This window comes from Filicampus tigris, chromosome 6 (genome assembly GCF_054856515.1).
Source record: "Filicampus tigris isolate MCC_2025a chromosome 6, RoL_Ftig_1.0, whole genome shotgun sequence".
Classification (NCBI taxonomy): domain Eukaryota; kingdom Metazoa; phylum Chordata; class Actinopteri; order Syngnathiformes; family Syngnathidae; genus Filicampus; species Filicampus tigris.
Window position 1 is genome coordinate 20,923,588 of NC_141222.1, and position 23,817 is coordinate 20,947,404.

General features: G+C 41.8%; 2 protein-coding genes across 2 annotated transcripts; both read left to right on the forward strand.

Moving 5' to 3' along the window:
• Positions 1-291: 291 nt before the first annotated feature.
• On the forward strand, positions 292-16,643 carry pdcd4a (programmed cell death 4a). The gene is made up of 11 exons (XM_086034229.1): positions 292-642; positions 5,224-5,526; positions 7,347-7,444; positions 9,882-9,995; positions 10,763-10,984; positions 11,624-11,721; positions 11,868-11,982; positions 13,702-13,809; positions 14,907-15,017; positions 15,107-15,246; positions 16,081-16,643. The coding sequence occupies exons 1-11, from the start codon at positions 597-599 to the stop codon at positions 16,130-16,132; spliced, it is 1,407 nt and encodes a 468-aa protein (XP_085890355.1). The 5' UTR covers positions 292-596; the 3' UTR covers positions 16,133-16,643.
• Positions 16,644-17,259: 616 nt separating this feature from the next.
• On the forward strand, positions 17,260-23,679 carry mogs (mannosyl-oligosaccharide glucosidase). The gene is made up of 5 exons (XM_086034372.1): positions 17,260-17,389; positions 18,424-18,790; positions 19,811-20,034; positions 20,127-20,320; positions 21,710-23,679. The coding sequence occupies exons 2-5, from the start codon at positions 18,439-18,441 to the stop codon at positions 23,481-23,483; spliced, it is 2,544 nt and encodes an 847-aa protein (XP_085890498.1). The 5' UTR covers positions 17,260-17,389; positions 18,424-18,438; the 3' UTR covers positions 23,484-23,679.
• The last annotated feature ends 138 nt before the right edge of the window (positions 23,680-23,817 follow it).

Here is a 23,817-nt window from a genome sequence, read left to right on the forward strand (position 1 = left end):
ACCATCGACACGACCCAAATTGATTTCACGCTGCCACCTGCTGGCGAGAAGTCAAACCACAACAACACGTCACGAACGTGCTTTACCGTCATCTCGCACGTGTTAAAGTCCACTTTAAATTGCCACTCTGATTTTTAGAGAAATTTAGACATTTCTAAATCGCTAGGCCAGTTATCGTGCAACACTAAGGGGGGTGGGTGGTGTAGTATACGTGCAGTATTGAAAATAACACAGGCTGTAAAAGTGATATATTAGTGCGTTCTTTTCGACAGAGCAACCCCCCCTCTCCTGCTTGTGATTGGTCGAACAGGCCCAGCCCCCACCCTCGGCGCGCCCACGTGATCGCGCTCGCTGCTCTTCAAGTTAAAAACAGACTTTGTTTATCTTACTGCTCAAATGTGCTCGGCCTCAAGAGTCCACCTGCTCGTCTTTTCGCGTCGTTCTCGCCACAGCCACTAATAAGTGCCAAGCTAGTTCCTGCTCCCCGATTTTGATTTGGTGGGTTTTTTTGTGCCCTGGTGGAACTAAGGAAGGAAGATAGACTACAGAATCCGCGCGGGGGGATTGTTATCCCACTTATCCAGCCGAGTCTCGCCATGGCGACCGAATTGGACGCTCGGTCTTCGGTTCAACAGGCAGACGGTGAGTCAGTACTTGTGTCGGGGGTTCGACCTCCACTCCCCCGGGGCCTACTGCCGATGCTCTGACCGCCCGACCACTATTGTCCATGCATGGGATGGGCTGCACGGCTAGCATGCTGCACCATGTGCTCCGTAGACTCCCCCCACACCCAACTACCACCACCACAAGCACTCTTCCACACAACGCTGTAGGATGACGTACTGTTGCACGTTTTACGTTCCAACTCATGTTTGTACCCGCACCGAGTCGCTTCACGCGCATTGTTTGGCTATTTTCCTCGTATTTAAAAGTCCTCGCCTCCTGATTGGACGAGTTCGGAGTGCTCCCTTCCGCCTTTACAAACATGTCTACACGCACTCGCGCCACGGTGTTCCAAAATCTAAAACAACGCTGTCGTTGTCTTCGAGGCAGTTAATGCACACTTCACGTCGTGCAAAGACTTGACCATGTCACGTTGCGTGCTCGTGACGTCAGAAATGTAGCCTTATCCAAAGGGAGTGCTTATATAATCTCCGTGTTTCAGTTCGTTGAGATGTTACGTAGACTGCAGGAATGTATTATTAGCAGCATAACCAACAGGTTGTGCGGTTAATCAGACACAGATTAATCATGTTCCCAGGCACGGCTCCAGGCTTTTTTTCTATCCCGTGTTAAAGTAGGGCTTGACGGATACACAGGGGAGCTGAGAAAACAATGTATAAGTATATTTTGGGGTGGATTGATGGATGAATATGAAATGAAATTGCTGGTGGGGGGGGGGGGCCTAACTGTGGCTACACAGACTTTTGATTGTGCTATAGCGCCCCCTAGCCCCGGTGTAGCGTCAACCCTGCATGTTCTTAATACACTGACCTATATCGAATTCTGGGACAGACGTGTGTTATAGTCTGCTATAGTGCAGAAGCAAGTCCATATAGCACTTCTTTTTCATAATGTATGTTAAGCCAAGCTAATGTACAAGACACACAATAGCATCCTCTTGTCCAGTTTGTGAGAAAAGGGCAAGAAACAATTAATTTGACCTAATTAAAGTTTAAAATGTCAATTCCAGCAACATGACTTGATTGCTGGCATATCTTGAAATTATTTATTGGACGGTCTACCTGATCACTGGGTGCAGTTGTCTACTTGAACAAAGAAACACAATAGAAGAGAATGAAGAAAATATCAGTGCCACAAGGGGCAGTTGTAATTAAATGCCGGATCTCAAATGGACACCTAAAGGATCGAGGCATCATTAATAATGTCCATTTGAAGTGCACTTTAAATGACCCAAGCGGAGTTCAAACACAACTCCACACCCATGACAAACACCACACCTTGCCATTTAACATCATAGACATAGTAGGGCTGAACAATTAATGAACTCCAAATCGACATTGCAATGTAGTCGAATGCAATTTTCAAATTGCAAAGGCTGCAATTTGTATGTGTTTGTGTGTTGTTTGAACCAGCTTCCTTTCGGTCTGTCGGTTGGCTTTAATCTGATTATGATTTACTGATTTATGTTTACGCCACACTTGTTTGGTAGAATTTTCCGCCACACTTGTTTGGTAGAGATTTGTCAAATTGTCACAGTGAGCACTTAAAATACTGCAATCAAAGTGTTTAGTAAATTGAAGTAAGTAAATAAACTGTCTTTCATATTAAGTCATGGTTTCTTTTCCATAATTTTGATATAAACCAAACCAATACCAAAACATTTATTTATAATAAATCTAATAATGTTTATTGAAATACAGATTTATTTATTGCTTGTGTTTGTTAGTAGATCAAGGTCTACTACCTTGAAAAAATCACATATAAAATAGCAATCGCAGTACTGCATTGAGGTTGAAAAAAAAAAGCTCAATTATCTTAGTCTTCAAAATAGTTCATCCCTAATACATGCATTAAAACACAGTTCCGTTCTTTTATTTCCCCACATTGGATTGTGTTCAGTTAATGGCGACTACTTTTCCTTCTGCATGATAAATGCCTTTGCATCCGGGCCAGGTAGCATGTGTACTGAAGGTGTCGGTTTTGCTTACCAGTTGTAGAATTAGCTCACTTGACTGTACGAGTCTAAACTGTAGGGCATGCGTCACGGTTAGAAGAGCTCCTCATAATTTTGTAGCGTACAGTCAAGTCGACTAGTAGTATGGTATTTGAAAGTGGAGCTGTGTGTGTGTGTACCTTCTGCTCCTTTCACCAGCGCCCCTACTCTAAACGCTTTAAAAAAGCAAACACGTCAACAGTGTTGACTATCTCCCTGGCTAGCCATAGGTAAGATTTTCTTAATCAATTCATACGAGGTCTACCAATTAATGGAATTCAAATCAACATCGCAATGTAGTAGAATGCAACTTTCAAATTGCAAAGGCATCATTTTGGTCAGTCGGTAGGCTTTATTTTTAATATATAATATTTCGGCTTTATGTATGTCTAAATAAGTTCAATGCTAAAGAAGTGAAGTTCACTCGTTGACCTATCCTTGTTTCATAAAACGTATGAAAAGTTGAAGTGATAAAGCGACAGATTTGTTTGCATAATTGTTCTAATCTGATTCATGACTTGTTGAGTTATGTTTACACCACACTTGTCTGGTAGAATTTTGTCATTGTTTTGGTGAACGATTAAAAGACTGTGGGTTAAAAGCATTTAAGTTAACAACTCTAATGAAGTAGATAAACTGTCTTTCATATTAATTAATTTGCCTTTATTTTAGTGTAAAATATTTCTCTCTAATAAATCTGATATTTATCATAATGCAGAGTAATTTATTGCTTGTGTTTGTTAAAAAGTACATGGGAGGAGGTCCTTGGAAAAAAAATCACACATTAAATTGCAATATTGAGGATAAAAGAAAATGACCGTATATTGAGGAAAAAAAGTTTCAACTATTTTAATTTTAACCCTCACATTCGACTTTTCCACATTTCAACAATTTACTCGATTCCACAGCATTTCTATTCATATGCATCCACTCATAATTTCGACAATTGCATTTTAAAGTTTGTTTTCATTACTGTGTGACACCATAAAACATTCTTGCCCTATAAGGTCCACATGCTATAGGTTGCCTATTCTCATTCTAGGCTATTTATGTTTAAGTGTAACAACAACAAAGTTTTTAACAGCTGCAGAAGTTGCCTGACTTGAACACTTGTTGCGCAACTCCCATTTAGGCAAAACTTTTTCTTCTTCCTCCCCCGCATCTCTCCACTGCACCCTGATTGGTTGGCCACATGTTTTGGCATAAGGCTGTTGCTCGAGTCCTAATTTACAGCCAGTGACAGGCCGCGTGACCTACATATCGGAGGGAAGGAACAAGCGAAGGGGAATGTGCATGTTTATGCTCTTCAGAGGCATCGGGTGTGGCTGTAAAGAGTTAAACGCGCTATGTCGTCGGTTCGGCAATGTTGTTTTCTTTTTAATTCTGTTCCTAGGACTACAATTCTGTGAAATGCAGTTGACTTTCTATGAAATTTCATTTAGTAAGAGCTGAGAGTCTGGATTTAGTTTTATTGTGGTCTGGACTTCTTCCCACCCCCCAGTAATATATAGCTCAGTACGGGCCCACACTATCATTTGGGCCTCTGCATAAGTATTCATTACCCCCTCTAGGCGCGCCCGAGTCAGTCATGTGACCTACTAGCATGCCATATGTAGTCAGGTCGGCCGCTGCGAGCTGACCGTGCAAGGACGGGAGCGACATGCGAAAAAAACGGCGTCAGCATTTCTTTACCATGTGTTCTCCCTTTGCTCTTCCACCCCTCCTCCTCCCACGCCTGCAGGAACACACCAGTCCCGCTTGTTGTTGCAACTCACACTTATGCCGTCATTCCTCAAAATCCACAATTGCACAATATGCACGTTAGCCACCTAAACGCTAGTGCACAGTACATGTACAGTATGCAGTGCACAAACTGAATCATCATAGAATATTCGGTAGGCCTGTACAGACGGTGTTTTAAAGTCCCAGAAAAGTGAAAATCAACAAATGCTCCATATGTAGGTTGAAAAAAAAACAAAACCTAAGACAAAACTAAGACTACCACAAAAATTGATAAAAACTTAACAAAAACTAAACATTTCTGGGGAAAAAAACTAGCAAACTCAATCTAAAAACTAATTAAAACTTAAAAAAAAAAAAAAAAGTCAAAACGAAATAAAAACTACCTATATTGAAAAATCCTATTTAAAAACAACTACCGTATTTTCTGGACTGTAAGCCGCTACTTTTTTCCCTAGGTTTTGAACCATGCGGCTTATATAAAGGTGCAGCTATTCTGTGATATTCTTTTAATGTAAATCTGCTGGGGGTTTTTTGGGGCGGGGGGTTGTGAGTGGTTGAAGGAGCTGTCGGTTTGAGGTGAGGTGCTTATTCAAGTGGCTCCCAGTGATTAAGTGGGCAGCAGCCTCAATTGGAACAGAGGTCGGCCACTATTTCAGTAAGTGCAGCATGCAGCTGGATAAGCAAGTATCACTATCAGTGCCATCTGCACGCTCCATGGTTTAACTGAAATGTGGCAGTTGAACGCCTCCCTGCCGCCATACAGGCAACTCCATTAACATTTGCACTGTCCTGTCCCCTCACAGGGATGTTTCCTCGCGACGGCCAGCCAGAAGAGGCGGAGCGTCCCTACGCCGATGACGACGACGAGCTGAACGAGGCGGAGGTGAACGGCAACTGGACGCCTCAGGAGAAGGCCCTGCACGAGGCCAGGCTCAAGGCCAAGGCCAAGCGGCGCCTGCGCAAATCATCATCCCGCAATTCCACCAGCGATTCCCTCTCGGAGTCGGGGGACACTGCCGGCGCGGACTCCAACAGTCCAAAAGGCAAAGTCGCCACCAATGACCGCAAATCCAGAACGGGCAAAGGCAGAGGTTTGCCAAAAAAAGGTACTTCTCGGATCAGATACTTGGGTTGCAGTTTGACTAAAAAAACAAGTATGTCTGGATTTCCCCCCCCCCCCCCCCAAAAAAAAAAATCCCCGTTTATGCCACAACGTGATGACATACAGTAAATATAAAAAGTCTACACACCCAAGTTCAAAATGACTTTTTTTCATGGTATAAAAAAAAAGACCAAAATAAATCCTTTCAAAACTTTAACTAAAATTATTCTTAATAAATAAAAAAACTGGCATTTTATAATAGTATTAAATCTAATTGTTTTATGTAGAAAATATATAAGAACATAGATTCCTCTAATGGACTGCAATCAGAGGTGGGTAGCATAGCCAAAAACTTTACTCAAGAGCACTTTGCTTTAGAATAATATGGACTCAAGCGAAAGTAAAAATTTGTCCTCCAGATAATTACTTGAGGAAATAGTAATTCTTCAGTGGAAAACAAGCTTCAGTATAAATGAACTAGTGAATAACTTAGTATTTATTATTTTTAATCGGAGCACGAACGTTAAACACCCAACAATATCGCTTTTGCCAAAACGGCAATTACATATTTTTAAAAGTAAAAGATCAATTTAGCCACAAGAAACGGTCTTAAATTACACAATATGTTCACCAGGCAGAGAATACACAGAAAAACAGGAACAAGGCAGCTCAGTGTGTCCATAAAGTGCGTGTGTGTGTGAGTGTGAGTGCGCACACACACATGTTGTTTAAAGTAATCATAGACTGTATGTGATGCCAGGTGTTATTGTGCCTCCTCTAGTTGCAAATCACACACCGTTTCCTCTGTTGTTGTTTCTGCCACGCTTCACACAAATGAGTCACTTTGAAAATGTTGCTCCTGTGTGTGGCTGCAAAGACTTTGTATGCAGTCATGTGACTCCCTGCATCCGTTTTGATTGGGGAAACGGAGTCACCTTTTGCCAGCGGTTACATTGCAATGGTGAAACAGTGATGTGAGATGGCAACTTGAGATGCCAATGCCAACTTCAAAATAAAAGTGTCACAACTAATACTGTACATCGACGTCGGTGGCTTAATTTTCTTTTATTCTGAAGTTAACCCGAGGAAGCAATAGTTTTGGCTGCTAACTTGACTTGGCCTTTTCGACTTGGGGCCCTGATCTGCAATCACAGACATGTGGCTGCAATATTCTTGGAACGCAAATGCGCACTGAGGCAATGAAATCTGGCGCGCATATGATTATTTTCAGTACACACACGCAGTTGCGCAATGCTTATGTGCAGCCTTGCATATATGCTTGATCCTCTGCAAGGAGAGGAGCGTGACGTCAATACTCTACCAACGTCCATGTTCTGTCTTATACTGCCCCCAGGAGGCCAAGGTGGGCAGAAGCACAATGGCCATTCAGTTGACACAAAGTGTGACAAAAAACGTTTAATTCTTTTTGTTTGTGTTTAATTGTGTCATTAATGTGTGGTTTTATAAAGTACATTATCATGGAGTGCTGTTTTTCTCATAACATTAATTTTTCTCATAACATTAATTGGAAAAAAACATTTGGAGGCTGAACCCGGTTTAATGGCATTTCCATTCATATCAATGGGGAAAGATGATTTGAGATGAGAGTAATTTAAGATATGATTGTGGCCATGGAATTATTTTAACTTGTATCTCAAGGCACCACTGTGGAATTCATCCAAAAAGTGACTTGAATGTAGCGAAGTAATTGTAATACATTACCACCCACCTCTGCCTGCAATGTTGTTAACACACCATTTTATTCCTGTAACTTACCACAGAAACATTGAGCATGTTTCATTGGTTGGTTTTGTTTTTTCTCAGGTGGAGCAGGCGGTAAAGGTGTCTGGGGTGCCGCTGGGATGGTTTATGAAGACGAGGAACCTGATTTGCAGGATCCCAACTACGATGAATCTGCTCAGGTTAGCATGAATGAATGTATTTAGACTACAGTATATCCGCAAAGGTCTTGGGACTCTTACACCCCAGTTGAAAAAGGAGAACTTGTGATTCTAACACAGTAGCAAGGTGTCCCAATATTTTGTGTATGTCGTATAAATCTAATAGTCAAATGAATGGAATTAAGATGAGCCACTGTCACTCACACAATGTGTTCTTCAAAAAGAGTTACTTCAAGCTATTTATTGCCACTCCCAATTGAATTATACAGTAAAACTAACACAAAATGAGAAATACATGTTGTATATTGAAGCAAAATCATAGGTTTGTCGCAAAAGTCCTCTAGCGTTAGCTTAATGCTAACACAAAATGCAAAACAGCATTTAACTCATTCACTGCCATTGACAAATTTACTTATCTTTTCACATTCCAGCCATTAAATCCCAGGAATTTATTTATATACAGGTATATATTTTTTTCTTTTTTTTTTAAACATTAGAGTAAAAGAGGGTCTGAAAATACTTGGCAGTGAATGAGTTAAGAGGCTAACAAATAGCATCGATGTCGCAGTATAAACCTTTAAATGGGAAGTCAAGTCGAAACAGTTCTTTACAATATGTTCCATGCACCCTCTCTAGTCCCAACACTAGTAGCCACTTGCTGTTAGCAGAAAATGACATCACAGTGCCAAAGGGCTGAGACGGCAAGCGTCACATGACCAAACCCAGAAAACAGCTGAGCCTTACCTGAGCCTTTAGACTCTGTGATGTCATTTTCAGTCAACAGCAAGTGGCAGTACCAGGCAAAATGGCAGCCCCCTGAGATGGATTAAAAACTGGTGGCTTTTTCTTCTTAAATCATATTCCACAAATGAAATAGTAATCAGAATATAGTGTTGAGACTAGAGAGGGTGCATGGAATATATTTTTCTGCGTAATTCATATTCCAAAAACTCAATATTAATCAGAATACCTTGTTTAGACTAGTGGGGGCACATAGCGATAGGGACTCTTAACTCTGACTCTGACTCATGAGAGACTTAAGTCACTATTTTTTTAGACTTGCAACTCGACTTAGACTTGTCCACTATAACCTTGAGACTTGACTCGGACTCTTCTTTTGGGACTCGTGAACAGTACGAACAGTACTATGCTGTGGCTTGCTTTTAATTTCTCTCCTTACTTCAAATGTCTATATAGTGTGTGTGCGCGCCTCGGGTGCTGGCTCCTAAGTTGTCCTCTTTCCCTACTTTTCTGTGCGCCCTAGCGACGTCCAGTGTTAATGATGTACAGTAGGCAAATGCGACACCACGCAAACAATCAGCATGGCAACAGGCTGCTGCAGAGCTGTCATTTGTTATAGCTTTTGATTTGGACTCATGGTCAGGGACTTGAGACTTGACTTGGACTTGGAACCCAAGGACTTGGACTTGACTTCGACTTGTGGGTCAAAGAATTGGACTTGACTTGGACTTGGCATTAAACAGACCCTATTATTATAAAGGACATTTTTGTCTTGACTTCCCCTTTAAATAACAAATATTTGAACACAAACATAGTTATGTTTATGTTTAGATTATATTTCATTAGAATAAAATGTATTTTCATCAAAATTTGAAGATAGAATGATATGATCGAGTATCAGTCCTCTGTATTGGCAAGTATTCAAATCTAAGTACTTGTACTTGGTCTGAAAAAAAATCGGTGTATCTTTTTTTTTTTTTCCCCTTCCCCAGCCTATGTCATATGATTCTCTTATACAGATGGCTGGGTCACATGTTAATCAACAGAACCTTTTAATATTTAACCTCCTTATCAAGCAGAGGGCTCAGCTTGGTGGTGAAAGAAAGTAGAGTGGGAATGGAGCTTCTGTAGTTAAAAAGAAAAAAAAAAAAAAATTGATATCAGTGTAATCTCAGCCTTGATGTTGGAACACAGTGGAACCGGAACAGTGTCAGTGGGGAAGTAGGACACACCAATACTTACAAATAAATGGCCGGTGTGCTGAGTGGGATTGCCTGACACACAAGGTCACTTGTCTTTGGGAAGATTCCAAGTAGTAAAGATAAACGTCAGGGTTGAATTTGGAAGAGTTCAGACAGTTCAGGACAAACTATGAGAGGAAGGCTGTTCTACTAAATTTATAGATTAATAATATATTTTATTTATGTATATCCTTTTTTTTTTTTTTTACTTATTCTTATTGTTATTGATTATTTTTAAGAAAATAATCCCTCCATAATGTACTTGTGACTTAATCATATTATTCTTTATGTATATATTTTTTTCCCTTTAAGTTTGACCCTCATACTCCTTCGAAAGTATTTCTACTGTATGATAATTAACTATATTACACAGCTGAAGTGCGCATTGGAAAAATGAAGCTGATATTCATGTAGTTGCATTGCGTCTCTTTTAGATATTGCTGTATTAACCTATTGCACCATTTTGTGATTTAAAGGGAGACACAGTTTATGCAAAAGTTGTTCCGGAGGTGGACGAGAGGGAATTGGGGAAAATGGTCAACCCAATCGTCCAGGAATACTTTGAACATGGCGACACAAAAGAGGTCCAGGTTAGTGAAAAATCTGATTTGAGTGCATCAGGAAGAAATGTGCACTTTATGTGTAACTTAATGAAGTGATCATCAGCGTTGTGATTAAGGCAATGTACGTTGCCATGCAAAAGATAAAAATAAATAAATGAAATAGTAATAATGGTAATGAAATTATGTTATGATACATTGCTGTAAACATACTTCCTGTATTTCTGTACCCTATTAAAAACCTGACTGAAGTAACACTTCAAATCTAGTGGTGGCCTGAATATTTTACACAGTATTGTCTCTTTATTAATCTGTCCAAAAACATTGAAAGACAATTTCTAAGTCTCTGTTAGGTGTTGTGCTAGAGGTGCCCGTTATGAACCCATAAAATAAAAACGACTCGGTGGTTCTGAAGCTGTTCCACTGTCAATTTCAAGTGTGGATACAACTTTACTGACGCACAACCACGCGGCACCATTTTAGATGAGATCAGGCCAGTTTGTGAGTCCACTCGCAGCTGCATTTTGTTGAACCTGAATCAAGCGTTTTTTTTTCTTGGTGAAAAGAGAGTCTAATATTTGGAAGATATGGTGTATATACTGTATACAGTACAATACATAATCAACGCAATATCTTGTGAGTCTTGAGGAAAAAAATCAAAAGGCTCTAAAATGGCTGTCAGTGAGCGTTAAATGAATAGCTCTCTGATCTATTATGTTTGTATAAGCCCGATTCTTCAGGTGTACCTAATGTTGTGTCCAAGTGTATGGTTAACACAGTATTGCATGTGCACCAAGATGCTGCTGAAGGAACTCAACTTGGGCCCCCACAAGTACGAGTTCTCCTCGGTGGCCGTCTCGCTGTCCCTGGAAGGCAAAGCCAGCCACCGAGAGCTCACCTCCCGCTTGCTGTCCGACTTGTCCGTCAAGCTGCTCACCCAAAGCGACATGGCGCGGGCCTTCGACAAGATGCTCAAAGAGTTGCCGGACCTCATACTGGACACGCCCGACGCCCCGCAGGTACACCCATAAATTAAGCCTTGATTTTGTGTGTGAAAAACACAAGTACTGGTGTTAGTAGGGCAACAAAACTGCTGAAAAATACAAAGAAGGAAGAGTAATAGTAGAAGAACTAGAGGCTAACCCTAACCCTGGCCTTTTTTTTTTTTCTCCATTCCATCAACCACCTTGCTTGCCTTTCTCTGACTTTGAACAGAAGAGAGGAACAATGATCACATACAGACCGCAGTATCAGCTCACATTTGAACCACATGAAGGCACGAGTTATTTCCTGTACTCATGCTACAAAAACATTTTTGGTTTATAGTATTGAATAATATAAATAAAAGTAAAAACAAATATGTATATACTTTGCAAAAATATCATAAGTAGTCTCAAATTATGATTATTGTTTAATTTCACCAATTTGCAAAGTAATTCTTCATATTACTTAATAATACAAACAGGTGATTTTTTTTTTCTTAATTTAAAAATGTTTTATTTCCGTAATGAGGAGTTGTATTGTTAAAAGGTTCTGTAGGTTTAATTGTGCAATATCCCCCATAAAAAGTTACTCTATTTCTGAATTTTGTTTGACTGCCTGTGCATCTGCTTTATTGGCCTTTGACTTATTTTATATTTGTCTCTTGCATATGCAAGATGTTGGGCCAGTTTATAGCCAGAGCCATAGCGGATCACGTCCTTCCCATGTCATTCCTGGACTGCTACAAAGGCAAAGTGGACTGTGACCATGCCAGGTAAACTTTTTTTTTTTGACCTGAAGATTTTTTTTTTTTTTTTGCAGATAGTTTAGCGGGATTTTCTATATAGGGCAAGAAAAATACACCAGGTCTTTTTTTTTAGGCTGTTTTCCTGCTCTAACTCTATTTTCGGTTTTGGTCAGAGTGGCTTTGGACCGCGCCGCCGTGCTGCTGTCCCTGAAGAGCGCGATGGTGCGTCTGGACAACGTGTGGGGTGTGGGCGGCGGCCTCAGACCTGTCAAACATCTCATCAAAGAGGTACGATGAGCCCAGTAACTGGTTATGGTGCTTATGTAGCTACAACTTGAAGATCCACTTGCACAGTCTCCACTATAGGTGCCAAAAAATTCCTCACCTATACATAAGAATGAGTTTGCAGGCTGTAGAATACATGCCCAAGGTAAAGGTAGCACTGTGTATATGCGTCTTGTGATTGGCTGGCGACCGGCCCAGGGTGTACCAGACCTCTTGCCAAAGTTATTAATGACCAAAGTAGGCTCCACCTCCCCATGACCACAAACAGGATGCCAATTAAATGCAATTTGCAGGCTGTCAAGTCTGAATAAAGTGGTTTGTGTTTCCCAATTTGCACGCAGACACTAGTGACACTGTAAAAGTGTATGTGTGTGTTGCGGGGGGCATGTCCGGTAAGTGGGCGGGACATGGCAATGGAACAAGTCAGCCGTCTCGTGGGGCCTTAGGGCCCAGCCTGGTTTGCCAACTCTGTTGCGAGGCCTCTGTGTCCTGGGTGACACTTGAGTGTGCGTACGGACTGCCCACGGTCTGGTGTGGACATTTTGCGACACAAGCAAAAGGTGTTGTAGCCTCTGCGTTGTTGCTTTGCCAGCAACGGAGTGCCTTCCCCACAGGGATTTGTGCCGTTTCAATACGGGGGGGTAGGTGGGGTACACACACACACACACCTGCACACCAGAGCTGTTTTTTTTTTCACGGCTTCCTGCTTGAGCTGTGTACTGTGGAATTTTCTGTACTGCGAATTTGGGTGTTGCCGCATGAAGTCGACGGTAGGTTATGCAAGAGTGAGAGTGATGTTTGTGCAAAGGAAAGCTCTTTGACAGTTCGCACTCACTCATTGTGTAAACCTCAAGCTTCTGGCCTCCTCGCATCTTGCTTTACTTAAATATCTGTATGTCTTGGAACTCACTGAATAGCTTTTTTTTTCCTCTTTTCTTGCTGTATCACTTGGTCACAGGCCTCCCTTTAGAATCATTTCTTCAATAATTCTTTTCATCATGTTTCCTCTAAACAACATATATGTATCTATAGATAGATATAGATAGATATCAGAGAGAGAGAGACCAAAAGCATGTATTTGGGGTTTGAAAATGTCATAAAACTTTATTTATGTTTAAAATCAGACAGAAACACTTGGTATTCACTATATAAGTTATTTGGCACTTTAGCTCTTTATAGGTCAAAGCTTAGCGGGCAACTGGGCATATTGGCTCTTGTCGCCGTGATTGACTTTGACTAACCTAGTTTATGAGGAACAAGTTGAAAGGTCTTTTTTTCATATTAAAGCATCATGATAGTTTTCAAGATCTATTAATATTCTATCATTATGCCCACATAGAAAAGCACCATAATAACCCAAAACACGTTTCGGGGGGGCTTGAAAATGTCTCCACACTAAATTGTTTGCTCATTAGATTGATTTGACATTGCAGCTTTTTGCCGGTCAAAGCTTGGTGGACATGTATTACTGGATAATAGTTCAATAGGCTCTCACGTAATTTGTTTTCGATGGCGATCTGACCTGCATAGGAAACTCGGTGGGGTGAAAGTTCACTAATGACAAAACCCACTAAAAAAATCAACATGCAACAAACGATATCAAATTGTTACTCTCAAGCATTCACAGAAGAATGCAAAAGGAAATTGCTGCAAATTCCTCAAGAAACATCACACAAACTTAAAAGTTCTTCAACTTTGATCGCGTGTTTATTTTTGTCCTAGATGAACCTTCTCCTGAAGGAGTACCTGACCTCAGGCGACGTGTCAGAAGCTGAGCGCTGCCTGCGAGAACTGGAGGTCCCCCACTTCCACCATGAGCTCGTCTATGAGGTGTCAAGCATACGACTCACTTTGGACAAATTATACTCATAGTGTGTTGGTACCGCAACATGGCAACCTGCATATTCTAGCTGAAAAAAATGTCATGCAGCCAATATTGGATTTGATTAGTTCGTACAGGGGCACATAGAAATATCCTCTTGCATCCTGCCAAGTGCCAAACAAAAATTGGAATAAAATATACTTTCATTCAGTTTTATGCCAAGGACTGTTTGTTGTTTTTGGCAGGGACTACACTCTCATTATCGAGCACGAGTCCTTAGCGATCAATCCAAAATGAATAAGAACATTGTGTGGCAGCGCGTCTATAGAAATAAATGTCCCCGCCCCCTCGAGTTCTGGAACGATCAGTTTGTAGCTGGCTGTTCCTCAGTATTAATTTGTAAAATGTTGAATTTGAATAGTGATGACTTGAAATGTTACACAATGCACACTCTATTATTGCAAAGTTAGTTATTGTCTTATTTGAATACAACCAGAAAATACTTTAAATATCGAAATTAGCTAAAATGTCAAGTTTTTAATGTAGCGATTCCCAACTAGGGTGGCACATTATTTCACTGTAAGAGATCATGAGGTGTGCCGTGGGAGAGTATTCAATTGCATGTAATTTTTCAGAAAATTATTTATTCATTAGAAATAAATTATCTTTGTTCATCTGTCTGTGCCAGTGACTCATAGTGACAAGCAGAACAATTAAATGCCATTTGATGGCGGAATGTACACAACCGGTTAGATATGTGTGTTTACTTTTTTGGACATGTTTATTTTGGTAGTGTGTGTGAGATTTTTCCAATGTTAAAAGTGTGGCTTGGCTCAATAAAGTTTAGGAAACAGTGGTTTAATGTGTCCTGAACTTTAGTAATCCACTGCTAAGGACTACACTCGAATTTATTGTGCACAATGGAACATCAATAATTGAAAAATTACAGTGTATATAATATAGCGGCAGATACCTAAATAGGTTGGGCAAATTTTAATCAGAGATGACATTGTGTGTCCCTAAACACATTTTTAACGCTGATTTAAATCTAAATTAAAAAATCAAATGTGACCCTTGAGCACAAAAGTTTGTGTTGTGTTTTCAGGCTGTTGTTATGGTGCTGGAATCCAAAGGGGACAAAGCCAGTCCCATGATCATCAAGCTGCTGCAGTCCCTCTTCAAAACGGGCCACCTCACCGTGGATCAGATGAACAGGGTGAGCCTCTTTGTCTTCTGTGAAAATGATAACTGTGATTGACCACTACCTATTAGCTTTGACTTGGTTGTTTACTTTTGCCTCTGCAGGGCTTCCAGCGGGTCTATGATGAGCTCCCCGAAATAAATCTTGACGTGCCGCATGCCCACACGATCATGGAGACGTTTGTGGACCTCTGCTATCAGGAGTCTGTCATCAACAAGCAGCTAAGAGATGCCTGTCCCTCCAGGTTGGTTCAGTACCTATGAAGTCTACCTTCATTTTTATACTATGCGGCGGACCTTCTAAACTTGAGCGGCAGGAGGAGTTGGAAATAATGCAAAAATGTCCAGGCGATATGGTTAGAAGTTTTGATTTAGCAAAAGAAGAGTGAGCGCCGATTTTAAAAGAGCTAATATCGTCTGATTAAATAAGGCTGATTAATTGGTCAAGCACCATCCATCCATCCATTATCTATACCGCTTGTCCTCACAAGGGTCACGGGCGTGCTGGAGCCTATCCCAGCTATCATCGGGCAACGGGCAGGGGACACCCCAAACTTGTTGCCAGCCAATCGCAGGGCACACAGAGACAAACAAACACACACACACACGCACACCCCCACACCCCTACACCCCCACACACACATACACACACACACACACTAACAATCACACTTGGGGCAATTTAGAGTGTCCAATCAACTTACCATGCATGTTTTTGGAATGTGGGAGGAAACCCACGCAGGCACGGGGAGAACATGCAAACTCCACACAGGAAGGCCGTAGCTGGGATCGAACCCACGACCTCTGAACTGTGAGGCGGACGTTCTAACCAGTCATCCACCGTGCCGCCCTGGTCAAGCACTAGTTAGTTAATTAAAAAATAAAAAATCATATTTGCATATTTGTGCAAATAAAGGCCTTGATTAACATTTTACTTCTATACACTGGTACTCCTATATTAATTTCAGGGACTATAGTGTCTACATGATTCCCTATAGTTAAAATTGAGGATACATCGTCTGTGATGTCTCTTTAGTTTGTATCATTCCACAAACATGTCTCTGTATTTCCTCCAATAGAGGGCGCAAGCGTATGGTAAGTGAAGGCGATGGTGGCAAGATAAAAAACTAAAAATGACGGATGAAGAGGACCCTCAGGAGGAGGCACGCTGGTCTAGTTGTGTGTCCATGTTTCATCTGGACATGTTGGCAGTTTTCAGCTCCTCTCCTGAAGATATCATCAAATCATCATCATCATCATCATCACAGACAGCAGCTTTGGTCAAAGTGAAGCCAGTTCCCTTCATCTTCGTCACTGATGTCGTTGTTTTTGTAAGAATGGTCATTGTTTCTTGGGTTTATCTACCCCTGTTGTCTCAACTTTTGTACCATTATTTCCCCCCCCCCCCACCAAAAAAAAAAAAAAAACTCACAGCTGCAAAAAGAGGGGAAGTGGACCTGCTATTGGGGTGTTTCAGCTCTTGCCTTGCTTTGCCGTTTCCATGAATGGACATATCTTTTCAGTTGTTCCTGAGATGGTTTCGTTCAACATTGACACTTCAATGATTTTCTGTTTTACATGTTGACCAAAGTTTGAATATGTATAAAAAAAAATATTTCGTTCATTAAAAAAAGGCAACATATTTGTTTCTGTGTTTTTTTTTGTTGTGTTCTTGCTAGCAGTATGTACTGCATAAGCTGTGCATGAAAACATGTACCTTAATCACATTTGTTGCCAGTAGTTATCACCAGTCTCCTCTGCCAGTCAAATAAATGGCCTCAGGGGATTGGAAAAAGATAAGTTTTTTTCTAGAATGTGTAGTCTTTTTTTCTGGGCTGTTTCAGTTTCTTGTAAAGTCCTCCATGGGCCACACTAAGCCTGAAAACATAGTAATAAAAATATAATGCAATGATAGATTTACTGTAAGAATTCGTAAATTACACTTTTTAAAATGAAGTCAAAATGTAAAATTAGATTACATTACTCTTAAGCCAAATGTTATTATTCCCTTGCACAAATTTAAATTGAACTTAATTATGACCCAACACTTATTTGGCAGTCATTTCTTTTTTTATGTTGCTAAAATTGAAGAAACACAAAGGCAATTGAATTAGTATGAATTAATTTCATTGTATAATATGGATATAAAAGATTCTGTTGAGCCGCTTATAACTAAATGAACAGTTAATATGCTCTAATTTATATTATTAATGGTATCTTTATATTTTTAACATTTTTATTCTACGCAAGAGGTATGGGGAAAAAAAAGACGATTACGTCACATTCAAGTGCGCGATAGTCACGTCATCGAACAGGGACGTAAACGCGGAAGTAGCGAGCCGAGCGAGCGTCGGATAATGAGTAGCCGAGACTGAACATTTTTGACAGGTGGGCAACCGTTCAATCAATGAACATTCTCTCAAGCTACCTTTTATATTATCTTTGAATGATTCAACAGTGTACTTTTGTGACTACTGACCCTACAAGAGCAAGTCAGTCTCAAGGCAGGACTAGCAAGAGGCGCGAATGCAACGTTGCATTAACGGACTGACGTGTGTGATGAGAGCAGAGTGGTTCTTGTGCGTAGTTTTAATAGCGGCACTTTTCATACAGAGAATGCAAATTGACTATCGCCTTCAAAACACCAAGAACTCCCAAATGGTCGCGAACCAAGCATTAGCTAAGTGAACCAGTAAAGCGTGACAACAGTTCGTTATGTGAATAAAATGTTCAAATTGCTCCAATTCCAATGAAGAAATTTGTTCAATTTGAAATGGCCTGGAAAACACCCATCAGTAATCACAACATAAATATGACATACTCAGATATCTTGAGTAATAAGGAATTTGCAAGCGTTACAGCTTTTTTGTTGTTGTAATTGACGCATTTTAGAATGGTAATTAGTGAACCTTTTATGATTTTCGCCAGTTTGGGTGACACCATGATGATTCGCAACATTAGACCGCCATTACAAGATGTTTTAAGTCATTCAGTGCTTGCTAATTTCAGAGCAGCCAACCCAATATTGCCAGAAATTCAGTTTTACATTTTCGAAATCTCTAGCCATAATTTTCATGATCAGTTATAATTATGCACCGTTTTTGTGGTGGTTTGCTGATCAGCAAGCCCCCTGGCTTTCGAAAGTAAGCTTTTCGCTAGCAATTCAAGTGACTTTCTGTCATTCTCATTTAGAAAAAAATGACCATTGAGGGCTGTGCAAATGAAGTATTGCAATTGTATGAAGTGGCTTGCCTTTGTTTTCTTTTATTTCAAAAAAATCACAATTTGCTTTTGGGCTTGATTTAGTCTGAAACTTCTGCTCTGAGCACATACAAAAGCACTTCTGGTAAATACATAAATAAATCATGGATTGCACTGTTGGATCCGTGCCATTGAGTGCCACACGTTCCTCTCATGTGCAGGTTGACAAGGGCAGAATGGGCAAGCAGCGAAAGAGGGTCGTGACCGGAGATGCCGCCCCTCCACTTTTAAGAAAAGATGAGAAGCCCCCTGCATTTCACCGCAAGGAGAAGAAGGAGAAAGTGGACATTGGAAAACTCTTTATCAACATCTCCATCGGCCTCTGCGTGGTCAGCCTCATCTGGTTCTTCTATGCCATTTACATGCGCTCCAGTCTAGCCAAGCGCGTGGTAACGTTGCACCCATCGCCTCGCGTCTTGGATGCCAATTCCAGCAGTGCCCAGGTCTCTCCGGACAGGTTCTGGGGTTCCTACAGGCCTCAGGTCTACTTTGGCATGAAAACCCGGAGTCCAAGGTCAATTGTGACAGGTAGGCATAGGCAGGCCAATAGATAATTGTTTCTAAAATAGACAAGTCATTTTAGGTTTATGCTATAGTTTATGTTTTCAGAGAACTTTTAGCTGTAAAAACTTGTTACAAGAACCTCCAAGTAAATAGTAACAGGTGACATTATTATTACAAACATTGATGTTGTACCAATATCAACACACTTCATTTGCACTGATAATTAATAGAGACCTGGTTTATTTTGCATGCATGCCATAAATCCTCCAAAAATCTTTACATTTTTTTGTAACATACTCCAGGGTGGCACGGTAGGTGACTGGTTAGCATGTCTGCCTCACAGTCCAGAAGTCGTGGGTTCAACTCCGGCCTGTTCTTAAATTAAATAAAAATCATTTTTGCACTGTGTATGTGTATAGTATGAATGTGTGTGCGTGTTACTGGTACTCCAATCGACTAGTCACTGATCACGATTGTCCAATTTTCGTGGAAAAGTACGCAATTGTCTTACGTTGATCAGTGTCTTTCACAAAAAAAAAATACGATCACCTGCAGCTGATACCTTGCAGCCTGCAGCCACTAGAGACCAGCCTGTATGCAGTGTACCACAAACCACACTTCCACCCACTCCGTCCTTCACACTTGGCAGCTACAAATTCAAACAAACATGTCTGCTGTGTGGGACTTTTATGGCATTTTATTCATTTTTATTTGCACTATTTGATCTGATGAGAGGATTTCAATCTGTTAAAGATTGTGTTACTAAAACTGGTAAATTTGAGTACCGGTAAACCTTTTGACTGTATAGTTGCTGCATCGTGCCATCAAGGGTATTTAGTGTCTTAAAAAGTAAACATATTTTTGTCTAAATTCAGGCAACTGTATGGTTCCTTTTTTTTTCCAGATCATATAGCCATAAACACTCACCATAAATAGTAATATATAGCTAATCCATGTGATCGGAATCCGTATTTGGCAGATCTCACTCATGGATGATAAACTGGTATGTGTATTCATCGATGCTTCCTTTGTCTGCGCCATCAGGAATGATGTGGATGAGTCAGTTTTCCGACATGGACGTGAACCTGAGGCACACCTGCGAGCAGGGAGATCGCTTGCAAGGTTACGGCTGGCTGATGCACGACGGGCTCAACTTCGGTGTCCAGGAGATCCGGGATAACAATTTCACACTGACCACCGAGTTTGTCAAGAGGGTGGGAGGCGATCACGGTGGAGACTGGACCTGGAGGGTCACCGCTAAGCAACACGTGAATAGAAACCTTATATGTGTGACAGTGTTTCCATAGCAACCGCTACGAAGGAACTGATCATTGTCTTTTTGGGTTTTTTTACCCATCAGAGCTCTTCCCCCAAGGCGCCAGTCATCTCCCTGATGTTCTATGCTGCGGCAGATACCCAAGGCTCACTGGAGGCTCACGTGGAGGAGAAAAAACGCCTCGCCTCCATCACAGGTGTCTCTGAAGAGCTTGGCAATTTCAAGATCACGTTCCGAAAACCAGTTACCGGGGATTTGACGAGTCCTAAATATGCCAGGTAAGAGCGTGAATTCACAAGGTAGGATCAGTGGTAATTGCAAAGGAGAACTTAGACCACACAATAGCACAAAATAAGTGTTTGTCTATCTGTCAGATGTACTGCAACCTATTGATTGGTTTACTAGAGACCGGTCACTTGTGTGTTACAATGGGAGTGTATACGCAAGGTCCAAGTATGTTATGATGAGCTGTTGAATCGGATCCCTCCCATGATGATTCATGAAGTGATGTTTCATAGCTCCGACCACTTGATGGCAGTACACAGTAGGTATATCAGCCTTTTTTTTTTGAGCAAGTACTCCGACTTTTCATGTAGCCAACAGTGTAATAAGCCCAGGAAAATGACCCTGAACGGTGAAAGTGGTAGAAGATGGTGTGGAAATGGCCTATGTTTAAAAACAGAGTCTTTGGATGCTGCTCGCACCGTTGACAAATAGCGACATCTGTTCAGCGTTTAATGAAGTCCACAGAGAAGCATCATAGCATAATCTAACACAGGGATGTGCAACTTCAATGATGGACAGGGACACCATTTTTTATCAGCCCTACTGGTGGGTACCACGCACTTCCCATACAGATGTCTGACAAAAATGCAATTTTAAACATGGGTAAAATATGTACTTATGTCTGTTTTTCTATTGAACCAATGTACGTCACAGTATCTCAATATATTTCATGCTAAATGCGTGTATAAACGATCCAGCCGTCAACAACAAACGGTTTGAACAATCCAAAAATAACCACATATTGTGACTTTTGTTTTTCCAGTGCAAAGGGCTCTCTTGCAAAAAAAATGACCATGCAAAGATGGCACAAAACTGCTCAACAGAACAAAACCAAGATTATGTTCAAGAATTCATTTTGTGTGAAATTTTATTTTTATTTTTTTCACAAAAATCCCCACACTCAAAATGTCAATATTCTTCAGGTATGATGTTTGTCCTCATGCTCATGTTGTAGTATTAAGCAGTATAAGACCTTGGAAAAGTGTGCAAGTGCAACAAAGCGATATGTGACATCTATCGATGGATGATGATATTGTAACAATTCAAAAGTATATAGTGGACCCCTGCTGCAAGAAAGTTTTTTTTTCCGATTATTGCTGGATTCTCTTGAGCCATTGTTTGACCAGTGACAACACTTGAAGCACTGCGCCACGAGAAATCACCAGGTTTGCCACGGGAGATCTAATTTCACTCAAATTATTTATTTGCTACAAATAATGTTTTTATTCATCTATCTTTGTTAGCAACATATTTTGGCTTTGGTGAGGTGCCCTGAGATTCTTCCAATATGAGTCGTGTGCCTTGGCTCAGTAAAGGTTGGAAAACACTGGTCCATGCTGAGAAAACGCAAGGATCTAATCAATAGTTTCCTGCCGTTTCAGTTACAACTACCTACAGACTCGCGCTCCCGGCTTGGAGAAGCTGACTGACATTGTCAAGCACAGTCTGAACCACAGGTTCGTCTTCAGCCCGCCGTCCGGCGAGAGGAGGCATTACATTGCCGTGGATGCCTACAAACCCCCATATCACCCTAACCAACAGAAGAACCCCCCCGACGCTAGGAAAGAGGGTGACTTTGTGCTGCACCAGGTCACCGTTCAGACTCCCTTTCAAATGGAAGTGCTCTTTGAGTCAGCGAGCTTTCGCGGCCGCCACGACCAGCTGGTCGGCCCAATTATGACTCGGGAGCTAGAGAAGCGGAAGGCCGAGTTCGATGCCAAGTTTGAGAAAACGTTTGGGCTCGAGAGTAAAGGCTACAGCCGAGCGCACGTCAAGTTCGGCAAGGCGGCGCTCAGCAACATGTTGGGCGGAATGGGCTACTTCTACGGCCAGTCGGTGGTCCAGTCCGTCTACAATGAATACCCGCTGCTGTACTCCGAGGGTGCGTTATTTACTGCCGTCCCGTCGCGCTCTTTCTTCCCCCGAGGTTTTCTTTGGGATGAGGGCTTCCACCAGCTGCTACTGAGTAAGTGGGACCCCCAGGTGACGAGAGAAGCCGTCTCCCACTGGATAGACTTGATGAACATAGAGGGCTGGATCCCCCGTGAGCAAATCCTCGGAGATGAGGCTCACAGTAAGGTCCCTGCTGAGTTTGTAGTTCAGCGAAATGAAAACGCAAACCCGCCCACCCTCTTTTTAGCACTTCAGGAACTAATTGAGCAGTTGTCATTAAATCCTGACAGCGTGGAGTCGCAGCCAACTCTGCATTTCCTCAGACGACTGTACCCCAGACTCAAGACCTGGTTTGAGTGGTACAACACCACTCAGGCGGGGCCGCTGCCTAACTCATACCGCTGGCGTGGGCGTGACAAGGACTCCAATCTGTTCCTCAATCCAAAGACATTGACCTCTGGTCTGGATGACTACCCGCGGGCCTCGCACCCTTCGGCGCAAGAACGCCACGTCGACCTGCACTGTTGGATGGCCCTGTCCTCGGGTATCATGGCTCAGATTGCTCAGCTTTTAGGCGAACCTCACCAGGACTACGCATTCACCCACCGAGTTCTGACGGACAATAATCTGCTGAACGAGCTCCACTGGTCCGAGCAACTTGGCGCTTTCAGCGACTACGGCAACCACACTCAGGACGTATCCTTGCAGCAGGAGAAGGTGTACTTGCCCCCTGGACAACACCGCCACCAGTTCCCCATCACGCGTCTCGTTCGCTCGGTTCGCAAGGCTCCCAAACTCCAGTATGTCAACGCTCTGGGTTACATCAGCTTGTTCCCCTTCTTACTGCGCGTTCTTCAGCCAGACTCACCCAAAATGGAGCACATTCTCAGAGCCATGAAAGATCCCAATAAGCTGTGGACACCTTACGGCCTGCGCTCTCTGTCCAAAGCCGATCCGTTGTACATGAAGCGAAACACGGAACACGACGCTCCCTACTGGAGAGGACCGGTGTGGATCAATATCAACTACCTGGCCGTGAGAGCCCTGCACCATTATAGCAACACACAGGGACCATATCGGGAGCAGACAGCTGCTCTCTACGAGGAACTCAGGACTAACATTATCAGTAATGTTTACAGACAGTATACTGAAACCGGTTATATCTGGGAGCAGTACAATGACTTGACTGGCAGAGGTCAAGGAAGCCACCCTTTCACCGGCTGGTCAGCCCTAACTTTATTAATGATGGCCGAACAGTACTAATATCATCTCATCAGAAAGAGACGGTGCCCCAGACTTGACAATGAGGGGGAAAAAAATCAGCCTTCAATTAATTTGATGTAAAAGTAATTGTATTTTGTATGTGCAACCTGTGTTTTGACATTTTGACTGGCGGGAATCAGAATAGACTTTGGCATTGATCATGTCGTGTTTCAGAAGAATAAATGATTTGACTATGTTTTTGACAGTATACTCGCCTAAATCGCGTGTTACCTCCCTCAACTTGGGACAAGTATTTGACCCATTTTGGGAGGCTTGAAAGTACAGCAGTACTGTGTGCGTGTGTGTTTTTTAAAAGTTTAACTCGAGAAACTCC

What these genes read in the sequence shown, in the direction of transcription:
- pdcd4a (XM_086034229.1), top strand. Translation starts at nt 597, where the DNA reads ATGGCGACCGAATTGGACGCTCGGTCTTCGGTTCAACAGGCAGACG. An exon ending in CAGAGGTTTGCCAAAAAAAG is followed by an intron (nt 5,527 to 7,346) that starts GTACTTCTCGGA and finishes GTTTTTTCTCAG; the next exon opens with GTGGAGCAGGCGGTAAAGGT. An exon ending in GCGACACAAAAGAGGTCCAG is followed by an intron (nt 9,996 to 10,762) that starts GTTAGTGAAAAA and finishes ATGTGCACCAAG; the next exon opens with ATGCTGCTGAAGGAACTCAA.
- mogs (XM_086034372.1), top strand. Translation starts at nt 18,439, where the DNA reads ATGGGCAAGCAGCGAAAGAGGGTCGTGACCGGAGATGCCGCCCCTCCA. An exon ending in TCCAAGGTCAATTGTGACAG is followed by an intron (nt 18,791 to 19,810) that starts GTAGGCATAGGC and finishes CTGCGCCATCAG; the next exon opens with GAATGATGTGGATGAGTCAG. An exon ending in ACGAGTCCTAAATATGCCAG is followed by an intron (nt 20,321 to 21,709) that starts GTAAGAGCGTGA and finishes CTGCCGTTTCAG; the next exon opens with TTACAACTACCTACAGACTC.